Source organism: Rhinopithecus roxellana, chromosome 8 (genome assembly GCF_007565055.1).
Source record: "Rhinopithecus roxellana isolate Shanxi Qingling chromosome 8, ASM756505v1, whole genome shotgun sequence".
Classification (NCBI taxonomy): domain Eukaryota; kingdom Metazoa; phylum Chordata; class Mammalia; order Primates; family Cercopithecidae; genus Rhinopithecus; species Rhinopithecus roxellana.
The window spans coordinates 66,555,788-66,570,924 of record NC_044556.1 but is presented as its reverse complement, the minus strand read 5'-3'; the positions used below and the strand labels follow the sequence as shown (position 1 = coordinate 66,570,924).

General features: G+C 34.2%; 1 protein-coding gene across 1 annotated transcript in view; it reads right to left on the bottom strand.

Moving 5' to 3' along the window:
• USH2A (usherin) overlaps window positions 1-15,137 on the bottom strand; it is an 825,608-nt gene that overhangs the window by 634,819 nt on the left and 175,652 nt on the right. The window contains exon 12 of the mRNA XM_030936493.1: window positions 10,847-11,488. Within this exon, the coding sequence (XP_030792353.1) occupies window positions 10,847-11,488 (642 nt within the window). The remainder of the gene's footprint in view (window positions 1-10,846; window positions 11,489-15,137) is intronic.

The following is a 15,137-nucleotide window of genomic DNA, read 5'->3' as shown; positions in this document are numbered from 1 at the left end:
TTCATTTCATGAATGATTTTGTACCACATTCTTAAGCATGGTCATTAGGACAACATCATTGCTTTGCATTATGTAGTGCTGAGCGTTCACACATACATGGTCCAAATCAGCTCGCTAGTTTATTACTTTCCCATATTATTTAGCTGATCCCTGGTTTTAAACACGACAAATCTCAAGTGGAAAAATGTATCATCCAGCTAAAGCAAAGAGTCACCCATATCATAAAATAGTGTTGCTTTACCTAGGAGAAGAATCTATAGAGTTCAAAGTTATTAGCAAGGCAGCTGGTATTATCTCCTGTAGTGGCTATTTGCACAGCACAGTATTTGTCCTGGGCATAAAAGAAGAGCCCATTTCCCAGCAATGTCCCTCCTGAGGACCATGAACAACCAGGCTTTGCCAAGGTCTTGAAAGGGAGAAAGAAAAGAAGTGTAACCTCTAGGCCTTATTCAAGAAAGGAGGGCAATGCTGGGGCTAAGCACTAATTGTAAGACATTTAGAAGAAACTACCCTCCCCTTAAGCAAGAAAATGGACATAATAGTTACACAAGAGCCCAGGGAGGGATGTGTGGCTCACCTATACCCATGCAACAAAAGACTATCTTGGTAATGGCTTTATGAATCAATATTTTCAATACTGTTGTATTGTTTGTAAACTATATTTCAGTATAGTTGATGATGGTAGTTCTCAAATTAAAACAATAATAATTTTCCTCCATTTGGGAGTTTTAGATAAAATCTTGCTAAAATTACTTCTAGACTTACTTGATCAAGTGAATACCTAAATATTAATATTATTCATCCTGAGGTATAATTTCTCTTATTTAAAACAATTTTTAAGTGTTTTTCAGTTAAATTAGATAAGCTTAAAATATTCTGCTGTTATTCCTTTTTTCTGGGCTGCTGCTCCCTCCTTGAGCAGCTTGCTGATTCCTATTTCTTCTTAAAATTCAGATCAGAAATCATTTTCTCTAGGTTTCCAACACCCCGCTTCCTTCAAGAATTAATCATTTCCTTCACTTTAGTACTTCTCCATATCATATATTTCTAATATTGCTCTTATCACATTGTGATACATTTACATGTGAGTCAGTTTCCCTTACTAAATTACAATGTCTTAGTATATTTGTGATTGTATATCTTAACACCAGCATCGTCCCTGGTAATTTACTCAACAGATGTTTATTGAAAAACAGATATATGAATGAAATGGATAGATAGTTGAATGGATGAATGGGTGGATGGATGGATAAATATCTGCTACCCTCTAAAATATGAGATGATCCCTTTAACACTGAAAAGGAAAATGGTAAACATAAATCTGTGAGTCATGAGAGTGGTTGGTCAGAGTGGCCTGTCCGATCAGGGAGTCTAGAGAGGAGTGTATATGAATCAGACACAATAAATTTAAAATATAGTGCTTGTCACAGCAACAGATGGAACAGAGCTATAGAAAGAAAATGTTACACTAAAACTATATCTTAGTTCTTAAAGCAAAGTACATAATAATATGCTCATGTAAGAAAAAACATTATTGGAATTTTCTGTTTCATAAATAATCCAATTTTTCTATTTATGTGAATACCCATGAAAGGCCCTCAGTAACATATTCTCTAAGAATCAAATCCAGTAACAACAAATAACCCAAATAATGACAACTCCGATTACATCTTGGAGATTATAATTAATATATGTGTGTATGCATATTCAAAATCCACAGCAAAACTTTTACTCTCTGTTCCCATTCAGTGTTTATCAAATGTATGTTTTAAAGCCTGTCTCCTATGCCATTCCAACCATCTCCAAAATTTCTCCAATGAAGTTCTCAGAGATAATTCCATTTCTAGACCCCTTTAATTTACCTCATCATTATTTGAACATTGTAGTTTCCCAGAACTCTGTTAATTGTCATTTTATGCCTACTACTTGGATTTTGAACAACAAATGAAGTATCCCAGGATGTGAAGCAGTAAGCCAGAATCATGAGTTGAGATATGCTTGAAGGTGGGGGAAAGAAACAGTATTGATCTAACTCACCCTCAAATATTTATTGTGTGAATGTTTAAGACAAATATTGAGTTAGTTATTTAGAAAAAGCTCCACTCTTTCAGAGTATACACTCTGGAGTCAGATGGACCTGTACTTATAAATGGCTCTTCTACTTAATTAGATCTCATTTCCCCAATTAGATTAAAACGAGAATAATCCCAGCACCTCCATCATAGAAATACTGTGCACGTTAAATGGAACTTTTCAGGCAAAGCCCTATTACAGAGCCTGGCACACAGCGGACTCTCAGTAAACATCATCTATTATCATCTTTGTAATTGTTAATTAGCAAGTCTTCTATGACAGAGATATTTTTCTTATCAGCGTCTTTTACTTTTTTTTTTTTTTTCCAGATATACCTAAGATTGTGGTCTATATTTCCTGTGATAAGATTCCTTCCTGATGATTTATCAAGGAAGAGGTTCTTACTTTGAGACTCAGGTCTCTCTGTGAAAAACATGTTAACCTAGAAAGTTGTCTCACCAAACACTAGGAAATGTGGCATAATTGGATATCAACTTTGATGCATTGATTTTTAATGGAACATCAGCATCTGATTCCAATTCCATTGGCAGGGTCTTGTACGCAATTCTAGTTTATGAGCTCATCACTTAATAAATATGATGTGCTACTTAATGAAACAAGATACTTTGTTTTATGAATTGTAAAAGAAAACCAAAAGTAAATACTAGGGGGAAGCATGAGGCATTGTCCTATTAGTACAAAACATGTCATAGGAAGCTGTTTTCATTATAAATTAGCCTTTATTTTATTCCAAAGCTGCAGAGTCTTCAATAAGCACTCTCTGCTTCTAGTTCTCAAGGACAAGGGTGGGTCACTGGCTTGGGATGCCTTGACATCCTTCCCTGCCTTCCTCAGCCTGGCCTCTGATTAAGTGCCTACTGCTGAACATTATAAGGTCATCCAGCACTGAAATAGGAAACTGGGAACAGATATTTAGTGTTATATTTATTACTGTGGATATGTGTACATTCATATATGTACACACACTCCAAATAATTTTAAATTAAAGCATTTTTAAAATACTTAATGGAGGTTAAGCAGCATTTTTAACCTCTGTTCAAGTTATTGAATGGCATATTAAAACCAATGTGGCTCTAATGTACCTTCTAATGTGCACTGCTGCTTTAACAAATTGCCTATAAATTTTAGTTGAATTAAACCTATTCCTTGTACATTCGTAGTAAGGTTAGGTTAATAATACATGAGGTTTCATTACATGCACCTTCCTTAATAATGTTTTTTAAGAAAGTGGGACAAGAATCTATGTGTAGTCATCTAGTATGGGTCAGCAGTATTTGCAATCACAGATGAAAGGGAGGCAGAAGTCCTTAAGCTTGCTACTCATCCCTTCCTACCCCATCCTTCTCCCTCCATGCCCTACTACTTACACACACCAGTGTGCTGTCTGCCCTTGTCGTATATGATCTAGGTCTCTCAGACATGTTTAAATTAGTAAATGAAAGCTTAAGATTGTAGCAGCACATTTTACTGTGCACATTGCAGGGCTGGCTACTGCAAAACATCTGTTTATGATAAAGATACTTCAGGATAAGTGTTTCTCTTTTCAATGCAAGTTTTACTGTAAGAGACCATAAAACCAGGGGAAAAAACAATTAAAGTGGAATTTCTGAAGCAAAACCAAGAAAAAAGGAAAATCCATCCCAAAGCACACATTGCTCCTTTCATGGGCTATGCATACGTGTATACTGTATCTTGTTTTGTTAAAAAATATATAAGATACTTAGGTCACTATTATTTTTCCTCTTTTGTAAGGTTGAACACAACACTTTTCCTAAGTGTTGTGAAAGAAACACCACAGACCTTTGCTAGGTTCACACCTAAAAACAGGAGAATGCCACTGAGGCATTTTTGAAATAAAATTATTCATTAATTCAGAAAATATATAGGCAGCACTGCTATGGAGGTACTCTTATCCCTGCCTGAGATAGAGCACTGAACAATTGTGAAGGACAGCAATGAGACTTGTTGGCTGGAGAGGAAGAAATGATCTGAAGACTTCTGGAAATGAGGTCAGGGAGATCATGGACATTACAGACCACGGGGATTATTAAATAATATAAACTTTGTTTCTTATTAGCTATGGTGAAAAGCAAATGGAAGGTGGAGTGATGGTATGTGACTCAAGTTTGAACAGTATCACTTTGGCTGTCTGTTGAGAAGTGATGGAAGAAAGACAAAGGGGAGTAGGAGGCTACTTAAATAGTCCAGGAACAAAGGAAGGTGGCTTGGACCTGGCTGGTGTAAGTAAGAGTGGCTAGAAGTGGTCAAATTCTGGATATATTTGAGGATAAAATCAGCAGAATTGGTTTTGTTAGATGAGACGAAGGTTGTGGGGAAAAGAGAGGGCTCAAGAATGGCTGCAAAGATTTGGTCTGAAAAGGTTACAAGCCCAAAAACACTAGGGGAACATTGCCAGTAAAACACAGTAGATTGAATAATTTTTCCCTCCTGAAATCCCCAGAGATAAAATAAAAAAAAAAAAAGAGAGAGAGAGAGAGAGAAAGAGAAAATGACAATCAAAGATAATCTAGAAGAAAAAGCTAAGCTCTTGCTGTGGAGAACCCAACAATAAGCTAATTGATTCAGGTTGTGTAACTCTAGAAAGAAAGATTTCGAATTGAAAACTCCAGAGATTTCCGGAATCAGATATAAGGTGTGCTAATACCTTCCCCAACCAGGAAGTCGTCCTTCTTACATTTTAGGAGGACGCAGTAAGCGTTTCCTTTAGAAGTTAAACCAAAGAAGGTCTGGACTCAACAAGTACGTAAACAGGCATTATGTGAAGGGTTGCTTGTGATTGTTGATTTTATGCATCAACTTGGCTAGGCTTGGTGCCCAGTTGTTTGGTCAAACATGAGTCTAGATGTTGCTATGAATGTGTTTTGCAGATTTTCTCAGAACATAAGAGCCATCTTCGATAGGCAAAAGGATTCACTGAGTGCCCAGGGATATAGAGATAGTAAAAACTTCCAGATGGTTTAAAAAAAAAAAAAAGTGGAAAATAAGCAAGAATCTGATTGACATTGCTAACAACTAATGGTGCAAACATTTAAAATTTTTGAATATTTTCTGAATGAAAGTGTTTTCATATAGCAGTAAAATTTCAAATCGTTCTTTATGTTTAGATACTTGAAGACAATAAAGACACTTCAGACATTCAAATTTTCTCCTCAAATTACTTCCCTCCTTGTATTCTTTTTCAGAAGCTACTGGCACATGTGCTCTATCAAACACACAAATAAATAAACCAAGAAGAGAGAACGTGTAGGATTCAGGAAATGAAGGATCCAACATGGGAGACAGGGAAAGGAAATTGCTAGTACAGCAGCAAATGTTAGCCCTTGGATATAGCTGTGCAACAGAACTAAAGATCAACCAGCCTAAACTTCCCACTCACATATCTAGTGGGAAAAAACAAAACGTTAATAGATTTCTTGAACAGAGTTCCCTTGGAGAGTTTCGTTTCCTAGAAATGCCTAAGAGAGTCCTGAAAAACTAAGCAAAGGCAAATTTTTTGAAGAAAGAAAATAGAGTCAAAGCATATTATATGGCATAAATGTACAGTAAATTTATATAGTCATAGTAACGAAATATCTGAATGTTGATTTAACCAAACAAAGGGATTGTTAAGCAGGAGGAAAAAGGAGTTAAACAACTTATCTTCTATAGGGGGAAGAAAACAAATAATGTCTACATTTTAAAAATCAAGATTATATATATATATATCCCAGAAATACAGACATGAAAGCCCAGAAGAAACATCTAAAGAAGTTGAAGGTATTTTCTCTGAGCATGGAGATTCCTGGGAAAATGATAAGGCCAGGCTCTTTACATTTTACTTGTTTTTTAAAATTTTGCAAATATAAATTTTGATTAAAATTCAAATTAAATTTAAAAATGACAATACTGGATAATAATACTAAGTCTTCTTCATGCAACCCCCTCCTGGTCTCCTTTCTCTTTTCCTGGCTCTTTTCTTGGAGAGCTTTATCTGGTACCCATTTACCTTTTTTTTTTTTTTTTTTTTTTTTTTTGAGACAGAGTTTGGCTTTTATTGCCCAGGCAGGAGTGCAATGGTGTGATATCAGCTCACTGCAACCTCTGCCTCCCGGGTTCAAGTGATTCTCCTGCCTCAGCCTCCCAAGTAGCTAGGATTGCAGGCATGTGCCACCACACCCAGCTAATTTTGTATTTTAAGTAGAGATGGAGTTTCACCATGTTGGTCAGACTGGTCTCAAACTCCTGACCTCAGGTGGTCCACCCACCTTGGCCTCTCAAAGTGCTGGGATTACAGGCATGAGTCACCATGTGTGGCCATTAGGAGAATAATTTATTAGTCACTATTTGCCTAAGTGCAGATGTAACAAAACTCCTTTCCAAAGGTTTATTGCAAATTGTCTTCTTTCTTTAGAGGAAGATATAGAAAATGCATCAACACAAATACTGAAAAACAATGATCATATTTAAAGCGTTACTGTATTTTATTTAAGTGTGCAATTGTCTTATTTCCCTTGTTAGAGTTTCAGTATCTTGAGGGCAAGTGTTATCTTATTCAACTTGCATAACTACAATAATAATATAATTAATTGTACATTGTGGGCACACAGTAAGGGGTTTATTTAATTGAAGACACTGAGAAATAATCAGGAGTTTTAACAAGGTCATCTCGTTGGGCTGCTTTTTAAAACAGGCACTCATGATCTTAAATGAGAAAAAATGCAAAAGAGAAAAACAGAAAAATGACCAATTTTAGATAATAATATAAAAAGAAACAGGTTGATAATTTCTTTCACTTCACCATTCCTCCTTTTAAACCATTTCCTGTTTCCATTGTAACGAAGTATCAGTATGACTTTACTTGTACAACATAAACATGGCTACCCAGTTTACCTTTCTGGAAACTAAACACTGATATAAAAGTGCAAATAAATAGTCTATTTGGTAACCTCCATAGTATCTTAAAGTCTTAGCAACAAAGAAACATAACTGAGTATTGCCAAGGATCCAAAAATAATCACTATTTAAATTTATATCATATATTTACCTGTAAATTATTCTGTCAGTTTCCCCATCAAAATTTAAGCTCACTGAAAGTACTGTTTGCTACTACACATAAAATGTTCTCTGACTAAATTAAGAACTCAACAGTAACCAGAAGAAAATGATTTCTCAGTAAGAGAAATATTTATCTATATGAAAATAACTGCACTGTTCAACAAAATATAGTAATCCAAATCTATAGCTTGATCATTCTAGCTTTTCATAACCAGGTCAATATCCTGGGTCAATAACTCAGCAAGGCCACTGATACATTATAGCATATCCTTGGAAGGAAGAGTGACTAGAATAGCAGTGATTCTATAAGGCAAAGCATGTAAGAAACAGTTAAAGATACCAAGAAGAGATTTTGTACATATATTTCCTCAGGACTCAAGAGGCCTTCATTAACTTTGGCTGATTTTTTTTAATTGCTAATAATGAGATCTATCCAAAAAGTACAAAACTCATGGTCATTAAAAGCATCTGTTTGGAAGTAAACTAATGTTCTGCCAGCCAATTTTGCAAGTGTAGGACATTCCTAGTATAGCCAAGACTGTCTTCAAGGATCAATTTCTTTCTTATTCCTTATATTAACAGAGGCCCCAAGTTTTAAACAGACACCTGGATATTCAGATAGAGCATCTATTTGCCAGCCTCTTTTTCAGTGAGATATGGACATACAAAGCAGTTCTGACCAATAGGATATGAGTAGAACTGATACAGGCTCCACTCAGGTACCAGCTTAAAGATAAAGCTGCTTACCCCCAGCTAGAAATAGACAGTTGGAAGAAAATATGGAAGTCCCCTGTTGAGAAGGACAGGGGAATGCCTTTAGAGAGTCAGTAAGCTGAAGAAATGGAGCTTCAAATATGTTTTCTCAGTCTGGTACATTTTATACTAAATATTTTACAATACACTGTTGAATTTTTTCAGTAAATAAAAATATTTTCACCATGTTTAATGCTCCCTACTCTTAACTCATTGACTCCATTTATAGGTCCATATGGTCTTCAGAAGAAAGAAGCATAATTATGGAGTAATTACATGAGATCTGTATTATTATTTCTTGAACATAAACCTCTCTTCAAGGTCATATAATAAATTGAACATGAAGACAATAGAAGCTTGAGCACATTTTCAAAAATGCATTATTTCCAAGTTTTCTATAAGTTTGAGTTAAACCACCTCTTAAAACACTGATGCTTCATATCAACTTTATTGTTCACTGAGTGATGGAGAATTGTAGGCACTATGTTGAATAGTAAAACTAGTCAGAGGATGCCAATTAACATTGAAAAGGAGGATTATACTGCATTCCATGTCGGCAAAGGAGAATGAACCAAAGCATCAGGTAGATTGAAATTGGCTCTGCATGCGACATGTGTAGCTCCAGTGAAGTGGCTGCAGTGTCTGAAGAAGATAGGAGTATCAGGGTGCAAAGCTGGGTGTCTAGACTGTGACCAGAAGATACAAACTCATAAATGTTTGCCCAGATTGGACTCAAATGATAAGCAAAATAAAACCCATTTTAGGTAACCCTACAGGAGAATGACATAACTAAATAAGTGCTTTAGGAGAATTATTCTGCCAATACTATATAGGGTAGATAGGAAAGAGCCATAGATTTGGGTGGGAGAAAATGTCTTAGAGTTGGGAGCAAAGAGATCACCACAATAAGAGCCACAAAGATGCAGGAAAGAGTAATGAAGTCAGTATTTTTTTCATCCTAGGAAGGGCACAAATGAGACAGTATTATGCATGATGTAGATTAAATTATCCATGGCTATTTCTGCATGATATACAAAACAACCAGAAAAGATTTTCTAACTATTTTAGTTCATCATTTAGATATCTGGTAGGTGTACAAAGTACTGAGATGATGGGCTGGGTCTTTCATTGAAAGGACCAAAGGGAGCAAATGTTTGTTACTATGATTTCAGAGTTTATCTAAAATCAGAAAAATTGTTTAAAACGTGTGACTTGTATTGTATATACAATTAAAGTTAGAATGGAACAATAAATTTTAACAATTGATAATTACTCAAAAGGATGTAACATTTGATCTATTAGCTTTTTTTGGTTTACGTAGAAAGAAGGATGTATAAATCATGGTTATTTGACTATGCAGGAGACAGAGTATCTACCTTGTTTCCAAAATTAGAGATATTGATAAACAGTGAAAGAGAAAAAAATATCATCTTAGGATACCAAAAAGTTAATCACAAATTTGGAAGGATTAACTCGAAGGTAAAAAGAGTGAATGTGCTGTATCTGTCATTTAGGCTGTCTGACCAGGTCTCCATAATCTTCCTGTTTTCTGGGATACTTACCACCTTGCTCCTACCTGATGAAAAGGTCCCTAAAAGCCATGCTCCTTTTATAAGTATGTGAAACCCCTGGCCACAGTGAATTGGCTCAGAGGTAACCAACCAAACAAAAGTGAGTCAATTCCAATTTTCCTCTAGAAATTATAACTAAGAAGTAGCTAATAAATCTCTCTGTTGTAGCTGGTGGTAGAATTATAAACAATTTCAGGGGACATAGGGTGGCCATATACCCATATAGACAAAGAGAGAAAAAGTCCCCTTCTGCAAAAGGCAGAGAGAGAGACAGAGAGAGAGAGAGAGAGAGAGATGAATGAATATGTATCAATGGAAGCATTCTAATTCCTGAGTCCTGACTGCGGTGGTCCTTCTTAGGTTTTTACGGAATATCTAGTTATAATATAGTCTCCATTTACGTTTAAACCAGTTCAAATTGTTTTCTAATACTTACATGTCAAAAAGAATGAACACTTCATCAATTCCTTCCTGTCTCTTTGATCTTACTTGTCACACTGACCAATGCCAAAGGAAAAGAAAGCGTGGCCCAGTTATCCTAGGCTGAGTTCTTTGCTATGTAAACAGAACTTTTGTTCTACTCCTTCTCTGACAAGCAAATCACACTTTTAAGTTTGTATCATGCTCATTTTTATAGACCCATATAACTCAGAGCTAATATTGGCTGACAGAACAACAATTAGCACAGCTGTTAAACAACTGATAAATACTTATATTTATCATGATATCATGATGAGTTTATTGTAAAGAAGGTATAGTATTTTAGTTAAAATCTTAAATGCAAGGAGAGCCATAGATGGGGTCTATCCCTCTTTCAATTGGGAAAGAGATGGAAAGATAAGTTTGTACACAATAAGATTAAACAGTAGCCTATTTTATTAATTTGATGGCACATAGAAACAATTCTAAGTATTTCTATACAAAACTAGAACATATAGCCTCTTCAGTAAAAACATTTAGCCAGCTTTATTCGAGATTTAGTCCATCACTTGAATATTTGGCATTGTATGGATATTCAACTCAAATTTTCCTTTCTCTGGAAAATAAAATTGACTCTTCTTAATCTAATTTTTTTAAAAACTGTTTAAAAGGAGATTTACTTCAAGTGAAGAAATTAAGTCTCAATTATGAAATAAATCTGATCGGCTGAGTTTTATCTAAAGGATCCTCCCAAAATAGTAACATAAATAAGCCTGATAATTTTGAACAAGTTAAATAGTTGTATCTGTGTTGGATAATTATCTAAATACAACAATGATTTTGGAAATAAAATTTGTAGAAGCCACAAACCAGAAACAGGGAGAAGTCACCTGTTATGAGTTAACAAAAGGAATGTCATTGTGCACTGAAAACGTAACACATTTCTTTCTTACCTGGTTGACACTGATTACACCTTCTTCCTTGACGATTAGGCACACATAGGCACTGGCCACTGATTGGGTCACAAATGCTCCCAGGTAATGTCCCCAAGGAGTCACACTCACACATCTGGCAGCCTTGAAAATTGTCAATGGTCAAATTGTACCTGTGAGGCTCACACTGATTACAGCGAAGACCTGTTACCCCTAATTTGCAAGGACATTGTCCTGTTGATTTGTCACACAGCAGAGAGCCATTTATTGTCCCAGCCTTATCACAGTTGCAAGGCAGGCAGAGGAAAGAATTATTTTGCCGTAGGTAGAAATGTCCCTGCAAACATTTATTGCACTGTCTCCCTTCAACATTGGGCTTACAGATGCACTGCCCTGTCTTAGCATTACAGACAGTCCCAGGTAGGGATCCGGCTGTGTCACAGTCACAGGCCTTACAATTGGTGACATCTAACCCATAAAAGTTTTCTCTGCAGGTGTCACACTGAAGTCCTTTAGCTTCTTTTTTGCACTCACACTGCCCAGACAGAGGATTGCAGAATTTGTTCACTGAGCCATGGAGGTTACACTGGCAGGGCTCACATCCATCATCATTAAAGCTTCGGAGAAATTTAAATCCAAAATTACAACGATCACACCTAAGCCCTAAAGATAAAATATATTTAAAAGGTGAGGATGGAAAAATGATTTCATTCAAGATAGATGAGGCACAAACAATGCTACTGCAGACAATACGAACACAAAATATTGAGTGTTTTCTCACAAGTAGTGCCATAGAGGGCTAATCATACTCTCAAAATACAATGGCAATATTTAATTTAGCTTTAATATACAGCTGTTTGCAATAAACTTCATAAATGTTTAATTATTAATGCAAAGAAAACCCTTAATGCAAATGTTGTTTCTGTTACATATGCTGGAGCTCTTTTTCTCTTTAACAAATCTTAAAAACTATTTTAACAAATGTGTTCATTTAAAATTATAGTAGAATTACATAGGACAAATTAGTTGTTTTCCTGAAGATAATAAATCTCTAAAGATGTTTAATAAAATGTTAACCTGAGTACAAAATTTCAGCTAGACAGAATGAATAAGTTCTGGGCCTCTATTGTACAGCTTGGTGACTATACTTAGCAATAATGTATTGTATACTTGAAAATTGCTAAGAGATTAGATCTTAAATGTTCTCACCCCAAAAACATGATGAGTACATGAGGTGATGGATATGTTAATTAGCTGGAATTAATCATTTTATGATGTGTACATATATCAAAACATCATGTTGTCTGCCATAAATATATGCAATTTTTATTTAATTACACCTTAGTGAAGCTGGGAAAAAAGAAAAAAAAAAGTAAGCTGATAACTATTTTTGTGAAAACAGCATATGCACTTATTTCTGAATCCAGACATTTAAGTAATTAATATAAATAAAACTTATCCAGGGCAATTCTTAGTTTAATCCTTTTGTGTGCTCCTCTATTTTATCATTTTCAATTAATATAAATTACGCTCTCCTTGGCTCATAAAGCAATCACATTGCTTGTCATCTTGTATGACTCAGAACATACCTCTTTAAACACTAAGTAAATTCTGTTTTTTATATTACTTCTATTTAAAGTAGTACACATATACATTTTACGAATGAAGGAAAATGTTTTATCACCTATACTTAAATCTCTGACAAGTAAGGTTATTCTAAAAAAAGGGTATTACAAGGCAAAGAAATTAAAAAAAATTAGAATAGTAAATGTTTAGATGCAAAATATTTCCTTTAGATAGTCTCCAAATATCTATGAATTTAAATAACTGACTGCATGGGTTGAATCAATTGAAACATTTACTTCAAGCTATAATTGCAATTTAAAAATTAGTCTTAAAATAAGAGTCAAAAACACACTCAGGAACTCATATGTAGAAAAACATTTCTTAAACTGGAAGGAAATGCATAATATATACGAATATATATGGATAAAAATTCAAGAACTCCAATGGAAGGCAAGTTCTTTAACAGTGATGAATGACTCACCTAAGGCATATCATTTAATTTCAATAAGGAAAATAAAAAAGGACCACTATTGCTGCAAATTTTAAAAATAACTGTATTGTTAACAAGAATTATGACTCATTTTGAACTATTAAAATTGGTCTACATGGATTCATATCATATCAGTTTTAAAAATATGCGCAGCGCTTATTTGAATACGCCATACATATTCCTGACAGGTAATCTATTCCTAACGATACTCAGGAAGGCCTACAGGGCATCACATTCGGTGTTAACAAGTACAGGCGAGTTAGCAGACTTGGCATTTAATTCACATTCTTCTCCCTTTTTATTCTAGATGAATGACCTACTTTAATAAAATTATTGGTGCTAATGTATTTTACTGGTGATAGAATCATTAGTAAGATTTAACAGTTTTGTTAACTCTAACAGTTTGCTTTCTGAAGCATATACAACATACACTTGTATTTTCTGGGTTTCTTTTTTTTCATATTAACAAGGTGAAATTGAATAAAGTTACTTGCTCATCCCATTAGGAAAGTAAATATATATGCATATCAAGTTTTTGTTTTTATAAAAGGTGCCACATTTGCAGAAATAACACTAGAAATAATAATTATTTATAATACTGAAGTAATTTAGAATTTGGTCTTCACAAAATGTATATTTCTGTTTCCTGCAGAAAACCATCTGGATCAATCAACAAAATAGGCACATAGTAGGGATAGCATAACACATTCTAAATTAATTTTGATTTTTGCCTTCCTCAAGCTCTGGAATCTAACCATCACAAGAAAGATTCCGTTGATACAAATAAGTAATTATTTCACTGTCTTTAAAGGCCTTGCTTTAACTTCTGTTTTCACATCTTGAGTTTAAATATATCTCACATTAAAGAACAAAGGATGCCATACAAATTGAATTCAAGGTCTTAGAATTCCTTCAGCATCATAGATAGCACATACAAATACGTACTTCTCTTTACACATTAGTTATTCTTTCTTTCTAAAAAATTAGTTTTTGTATGCTTGAGATGCATAAAGGCAAATTATATTACAGATTTTCATGTAATGTTTCTTTAAACCAGAGAAATCTCATGTAATGCCATTAAACACACCTACATTCTCTTTATTAAATTGAAACGCTTGTCTAGCTGAATTGTGTAGCATGATGTATACTTACATAAATAAAAGATAAAGAATTAGTTTAGAGGTATATCATAGAAATGAAAATAGTATTCAGAATGATATGTACATATGCATGTGTACATGTAAGCATTTGTGTGTGTATGTGTGTGAAAGAGAGAGAGAGAGTGTGTGATCACTGCCAGGCATATTTTTATTATTGTAAGGTTGAGGTCAGTGTTAGACAAACCATGGATGACTTGGTGTCTTGAATGACAATAGAAAGGCAAAGGTCTTTTTTAAACTTCCTATATGAACCAAGACATATTCAGTTACAATACAGGCCTCACTTCATCAGGAAACTTTCCTCTCATAATATTCTCATATATCAAAATTTCAAAGTGCATTATGTACATAGTGCATTTTGGGCACATGATAAATTTTGTCCTTATGTGGCAGTGGTTCCCCTCAAAAATGTTGGATGTAATAAATTGCTATAATCAAATCTAATTTCTGAAAAATACCTGTGGGAGTAACAAACAAAAAAGCACGTCTTGTATAAAAAAATGATAAATAACAGCGAAGGTAGCTGTTTATTATAATCAACTTGGTGCTGAATTACAAAATTAAAATTATGTAGCCCTTTATAAGTAACCCGAGCAATATACATGATCTGTAGAATTATGTTGACTTATTTTGCATTTCATAGGAACAGTTCAAAGAAATATAATAGAAAAAAATGGAAAGATTTATCACAAAGGACCCTGTAGCACAGAATATTTTGGAAAAATCCATTTATTTTGATCTATTAAGAAAACTAGCATGAAAATGATTTGCTTAGAACTCATTAAGTGTAAAACATTTTGAAAAAGTGCTAATTTTCTAAAAGAAACATCTATGCAGTAAGCAAATTATATTTTTCTATGACTTATTAGTATGGGATCATGTGAACTAATGCATCTACAGAATAAAGAAACTTCTAAAGGGTTGATTAAACTAAGCTTCAAGCTGCAGTTTGATAGAATTATTAATTTAATCATTTTAAACAGTTAATTTCATCCAAATTTTTTTTCCAGCCTTGCTTGAGCAAAGAAATTTGCTTTACTCTTCAGTTAAGAAATCAAATAGAGAATTTTATTGCAGATGATAATAGAGATGTGAC